The sequence below is a fragment of the Aethalodelphis obliquidens genome, unplaced genomic scaffold, assembly GCF_003676395.1.
Source record: "Aethalodelphis obliquidens isolate GAN/ISIS:26980383/991018 unplaced genomic scaffold, ASM367639v1 scaffold57, whole genome shotgun sequence".
In the NCBI taxonomy this organism is placed as follows: domain Eukaryota; kingdom Metazoa; phylum Chordata; class Mammalia; order Artiodactyla; family Delphinidae; genus Aethalodelphis; species Aethalodelphis obliquidens.
Window position 1 is genome coordinate 3579452 of NW_020838001.1, and position 6501 is coordinate 3585952.

At 56.4% G+C, this 6501-nt stretch overlaps 1 protein-coding gene across 1 annotated transcript in view; it reads right to left on the bottom strand.

Annotated features, from left to right (window-relative positions):
- Positions 1-5193, bottom strand: part of PHACTR3 (phosphatase and actin regulator 3) — a 221533-nt gene extending 216340 nt beyond the window's left edge. Inside the window, exon 1 of the mRNA XM_027086837.1 lies at positions 4622-5193. Coding sequence (XP_026942638.1) covers positions 4622-4739 — 118 coding nt within the window. The 5' untranslated portion in view covers positions 4740-5193. The remainder of the gene's footprint in view (positions 1-4621) is intronic.
- Between the last annotated feature and the right edge of the window lie 1308 nt (positions 5194-6501).

Here is a 6501-nt window from a genome sequence, read left to right on the forward strand (position 1 = left end):
CACACACACACACACACACACACACACACACACACACACACACACACGGAACTTGTCAGCACAGACTGAGACCATGGCAAAGGACTAGGCTCAGTGGGTCCCCAGGTGCGCTCACCTGACCCGAAGCATCAGCGTCACCTGGTCACGTGTTAGAAATGCACATCACCGGCCCCCACCACATAGGCTGAACTGGAAACACCGGGGCGGCGCGGGGCGGGGGGGGGGGGCGGTTAACGACCCTTCCAGGCGATCCTGATACACTGCTAGGGTTTGACAATGAAAGAGCTCCATCAGCAGTTCTCCAGGGAGATTTTGCCCCCAGGGGACATTTGGCAACGTCTGAGGACATTTTTCGATGGTCACAACCAGGCACCGGGGTGCTACTGCTGTCTAGTGGACAGATGTCAGGGAGGCTACTAAACATCCTACAAAGCACAGGGGGGCCCCCAGAGCAGAGGAGGACCCCAGTACCAATGGCAACTGTGCTGAGGTTGAGAAACCCGCTCTAGATCAAAGCGTCCCCCACCTGGCTGCACAGCAGAATCTTCAAAAAGACAAATTGCAGGTCCCCATGGAAACATTCTAAACAGCTGTCCAGGGTGACTCGGCTCAGTCTCTGGTCCTGGCATCTGGGAACCAGGGAGAGAGCTGAGAGTGGAGGAAGAAGGCCCTGTGGGAACCCCCATGCGATGCGCTGGGAAGACGTGCCGCGGGATGCAGGGAAAACCCAGGGAGGAGAGGGTGTCAGAAGTGGGGGATGAGCGGGCGAGAGCAGTGAAGGGACAAGGTGAGGAGGTGACGTGGGTTCGGACCAGAAGGGGGTCCACACGGGACCAACGCCAGGGCAGAGCCCATCCCATGGCCTGAGAGCTAATGGAACGAGGAAAAGCAAAACTTCTCGCGAGTATGAACCCCTCAGAGGGAGGCAAGGTGATGGGATGCCAAGTTGCCTTTTTTTTTGCTGTACGCGGGCCTCTCAGTGCTGTGGCCTCTCCTGTTGCGGAGCACAGGCTCCGGACGCGCAGGCTCGGCGGCCATGGCTCACGGGCCCAGCCGCTCCGCAGCATGTGGGATCTTCCCGGACCGGGGCACGAACCCGCGTCCCCTGCATCGGCAGACGGACTCTCAACCACTGCACCACCAGGGAAGCCCTGAGTTGCCTTTTTTAAATTTTAAGTTTTGGGGAAAATCTTAACCATGCTTGTGGGTACAGAGTAAGGATTTGCAGTGAAGAACCCTGTAACGCTGCCAAAAGAATCGTGAATGGAGTAACGGTGTGGAGAGAGCATTAGGGCGACCCTCTGGGAAACTCTTTCATCCCTGCCACGCAGCCCCTGGCCGCTGAGAGATTTAACGCACTAATAAGGCCACAAAAAGATGTTCACGCTCACCAGCAGTCAAAGAGCCACAAATAAACACGAGAGACCCCCTGTCACCCTTCGTGTGAGAGAAAACCAGATTGATGACCTCAGGTGCTGGCAAGCCTTTGGAGAAAGGGTGCTCTCAGATTCTGAAGGAGCATCAGTGGTCCATTTTCCAGGAGGACGCAGTATCAGAAAAATTTTAAATGTGAGTCTCCTGTGACCCAGATATACCCTAGAGGAAATTCACAAAGGAGCACAAGAAGGCTTTGCCTGGATGACCGCTGCTGTGCTACTTGAAACAGTTAAAAATTGGAGACACAAATATCTAATAGCTCAACTGAGAAAAATATATTCCCTGGGACACTATGTGGTTATTAAGAAAGGGAGATCTCTGAGACCCAGTGTTGAGTAGAAACCCAAATGGAAGACCCCCATACAGTGTGTTACCACTTGAGTTCTTTTAAATGCCTTTCCCCAAGAACCTGTAGATATAAACACGTAGGAAAAGGTCCAGATGCTCCACCGAACTCGTCACAGAGATAACCTCTGGAGAGTGACAGAAAGGGGGGTCATTGCTTACCTTTCCCATAATGTTCTGAGTTTTTTGTGTTTTTTTGTGCGGCACGTGGGCCTCTCACTGTTGTGGCCTCTCCCGTTGTGGAGTACAGGCTCCGGACGCGCAGGCTCAGCGGCCACGGCTCACGGGCCCAGCCGCTCCGCGGCATGTGGGATCTTCCCGGACCGGAGCACAAACCCACGCCCCCTGCATCGGCAGGCGGACTCTCAACCACTGTGCCACCAGGGAAGCCCTGTTCTTAGTTTTTGTGGTGAGAATATTGATGCGTTAAGGATGCATTTTGGAGGGGGAAAAGCTAAATGCAACCTTGGGCTGTTTTTATAAAATCATAGAATGTAGATGGAAGGAGGTGACACTTCTATCTGACTTTGCACCGGGTTATTCCACAGCTGGCTTGTGAGCTTCACATTTCAGAAGCAGCTCTTTAGAGCAGCAGGCGGACAAATGGGAGAGGTCCCACAGGGCAAGGGAGGCGAAGGGCTGGGACTCTTCAACCTAGTGAGGAAGTGACTCAGGTGGGCGCGATAACTAAGTCACAACACCAGACTCTCTGAAAACCCAGGTAACGTGCATCATGAGAAGATCACATCAGAACTGACTGGTAGCAGACCTTCCCAGATCGTTTGAAAAAGACTTTTCAAATCGGTCTGCCCAAAGAGACGCATGCACTGCATCGAAAAGAAGTGAGTCCCCCATCAGAAGAGGCATGCAAGCACATGCCAAGCCGACCAAGCAAAGCAGGTGTAGATAATGCTCCCTGATCACCCTTCCCACTCCAAGCTCCCAGGTCGCTTCCAACTTGAAGATTCTGAATCTCTTTCTACCGTGAACTCCTGTGCTGAACACAATCCTTAAATACTTCACTGATTTTTGCTTTTTAGTAAGGTTCTACCACTCACAGAATTATACCTACTAGAGACTTTTTTTTACCTCAGGCGTCTGCTCGCTGGGTCCCATTTTGAGCATCTGAACCAGAGACGAACTCGGGCTTTCAGCCTCCCGTGGTATCACTTAATCACGGACATCCAAGCCCTTCCACCTCTCTCCCAGGCGGACCCGCACAAGACACCTGTCAAGCCCTCTGTTCCCACCCACGGAGGCATCAACTCACAGACAGCCAAAAAGCGAAATCCTCCATAATTCCTGTTTCAAGTTTGCTTCCTTTTACTGCCAGCGAGACAAAAGGAGCTGAAAAGGATTTTCTCATGACGAGCCACTCAACTTCCATAATTGGAACAATCATGGATGTGCATCTCCAACACAGAGAAAACCAATCCACCATGGAGTGCTGAGGGCTTAATCCCAGATTTCTAATAAATGGATTAATTAAAGCCTTAAGGGTCTACGCAGAGCTACCTCTGCTTGAAACTCTAAGGAAATTAACTTGCCCTCCCAGATATAAAAAAAGGGCCAGGGATCTCCTCCGGTGGGTACCTTAGTTTGACCAAATGACAGTGTCAATAGTCCTAACAAAGAAATCTTACAAGCCTTGCATGGGTTTATTGTTTAAAATTTCAGATTGGGCCCTGGCGCCCACAGAGCTGCCTTTTAACCCGTCTTTCTTTGCAGTTAAATAGTGAAGCTCCTCTGTGTTCCAGCGGAGTGAAGGAATCCCTCCCCACAAAGCCGGTTCACCCCAGCCCCAGGGAGTATCAGGAGTTTGATGCCCACCATTTACCGTGCTCAAGTCCCCATCTGGGGTCAGTGAATTTAGAGAGGGACAATCCTCAAAGGAAGGTAAGAGCAACTTATTGTCAAAACAGAACCTGTGACAGGATGGTGCTTCTCTAAGATTCGAATGGAGTCCTGTGGCGTGATACCAAAACACCAGCTTTGATTCTTTTTTTGAACCCTACATTTCAGAAGCTCAGACTTCTCCCTGTGAAGTGAAAATTGCCTTCTGGTGGAGAAAGGTTTTAATGATCACTTTGCTTCCTGCGTCTCCATGGTGACGGGGCGCACAGCCCACCTCCCACCACCCCCCTCCTGCTTTATTAGGCCTTTCTTCCTCTTTGGAAAGTAATCAATCAAGCCGTATAGACTCCTTTGTGACCGGATTTATCACCTAAACAATCGACGCTGCCGCGGGGGGTGGGGGAATGAACGAAGTCCATATAATTTAATGAAATCAGGCTCCGTCCTGGTGCACGCATGCCCTTCATCTCCCAGTGGCAGCTCTGCCAGCACACCTGTCCCGGGAGGCGGGCGGGCGCGCCCAGGTGCGCCAGGCCCCGCCGACTTGGGCGCCCCGCGGAACCCCTCTGCGCGGCGGCCGCATAAGCGCTGCCCTGCCCGGGCGGGGGATGCCCCAGCCGGGCCTCCTGGGCCACCGGAGCTGGGGCCGCGGGGGAGGGAAGCAGAGCTCGGAGCCGGCGCTGGTAGAGGCGGCCACAGGTCTGACTCCCGGCCCCCAGCTGGTCAGCACCCAAAGAAGGGAAGCCCCTCGGAGGGGCCAGCAGATCCCACCAACCCGCAAGGAGGGCAGATGCGGAGTGCCGGGCTCTACCCGGGGAACCGGCTCCTCCCCGGACAAAGGGCTCCGCCGCCTTATGGGGAGCCTGAGCGACCGGGTCCTGCCGCGGCTCCGCAAATGCAGCCCCGGCGCGCAGCAGCGCCCGGGACTTGGCGCCCAGCGCCCCCTGCCCCGGCCCTCCCCGCCCTCCCCCGCCCACCCCGTTACCTGGGTTCTCCCCGGCGTCCGCGGAGGACGTGGCCGAGGAGTCGGTGAGGACGCTGGGGTCACTCTGCGAGCGGCCCCGCGACACGAGGCAGCCGCTCCCGTCCTCGGACGCGGCCATGGGCCCGGCCGGCGTGGGGGCAAGTTGGTGGGAGCCGCGTGTAATCAGAGCATCCGAGGAGGCCAAGGTCACTGGCCAGGGGACTGGAGGGGGCGGCTTTTTAAAAAGGAAAATAAAAAAGGACAGGGAAAGGGAAGAAGCCGGAGGACGAGGCCGGGGCTGGCTTCAGGGCGGTGAGACAATAGCCTCGCGGCTGCAGCCAGGCGCATCCCGGCGTGCGCGGCCTCGCTCTGTTATTTATTCGTGTTTATTCCCATTCTTCAGTCTATATTCCAGGAAAAAAAAAAAAAGTTGAACCAGGAAATAAAAACTTTTTCTTGTCAGTGTTTATTGCGTGCTTGGGGCAGGGGGTGATGCCCGAGAATTTCTGGGGGCGCTCCCTCCCCCCACCCCACCTCCCACCCCCCGGGGGAAAAAAAAGGAAAAAAGAAGAATCTTTGCTCTGGCGATTGCTTTAATCTGAAAGCTGTTCTTGGAGCATCTGTTGGAAAACATTAGGATTCTCCCATCATGCCCCGCGAGAGGAGCTTGACGTCACGAGAGAGGGGAGCGAGAGCCAGCGTGGGGATGGGGCGGGGTCTCAAATACCTGAACTGCACGCCGCCCGCCCCGAGGGAGAGGGCTGAATCCTGGGTTCTGAACCGCCCACTCCCACCGCAGCCGCTCTCTGGAAACAAGGATTCCACATCCCGCTTCCTCCGGCTCCCCGCTGGCGGGGAGGAAACCCTGAGGGTGCCTCCCTCGGAGGTCAGGGCCTAATCTCCCCAGCAGCTTCAGGCAGAGGTTTCCAGGGCCCTTCCTCTCTCGGGGATCTGGAGGCCACCGTGGGATGGGGGGTGGGGCACTCCGGAGCTTTGTCCCCGCCCACCACAGCCTCCTCCCCACTGCCCAGCCCTCCTTCCCCCTCCCCCCCAGCCCTCAGCCCCTCGCCGGGGAGGAGAGAGGCAGAGGGGCACCTGGCACCTTCCAGGGAGGCCTCCCCCAGATTCCTTGATGGAGTTGATGAGACCAGGCAAGGCAAGGGAGGTGACACCGCCTAGGGCTGCCACTTACAGAAGTGCCCCCCAAGGGGCTAATGAGCAATTCTAACCCTTCTAGATGGTGGTGTGGGAGAAAGAGAGGCAACTCCCACACCTCCGGCTAAGGCTCGGGCGTTGAAGAAGAGGAAAGCCCAGTAAAGGACACAGAAAGGGGAGCTGTGTCACACAGCCTGGGCTAAGAAGGGGGCCAGACCCTCAGGTGGCAGGGCCACAGGGACGCCGGGGGAGGGTGCGCCCAGCCCCGGCCTTGCTGTGCAGAGAAGCTCCGATGGGCAGGATCCTGTCTCAGCCCCTCAAGCCACCCCAGGTAGAGGGTGCTGCTCTCAGCCCTACTGTGGGTGATGAAAACAACCGGGGCTCAGAGGAGCCTGCCTGGGGTCCTGAAGCTGGGCAGGGGCTGGGGACCTTCCGGGGGCTGCTTCTTTGTATCCGGCCAGCACCTAAAGCAGGGCTGGGGTGCAGGGGGAGCACTGAGGTGTGGGGAAATGGGGGTCCTCACTGCACATGGGGCTTTGGGCGCTTAGCAGCAGTCCCCTCAGAGAAAGAAGCCAGCCTCCCTCCCTCCCTCCCTCCCTCCCTTCCAATAATCCGCAGAGTCCAGCGTGTGCCGAGTACCACGCCACGCGCTGGGGATCCAGATGCAGAAACACCCACAATGGGTCCTCCAGTGGCCGGGGAGGACAGAGCCGAGAATGGGCCACCAATAAATCAATACATGTCAC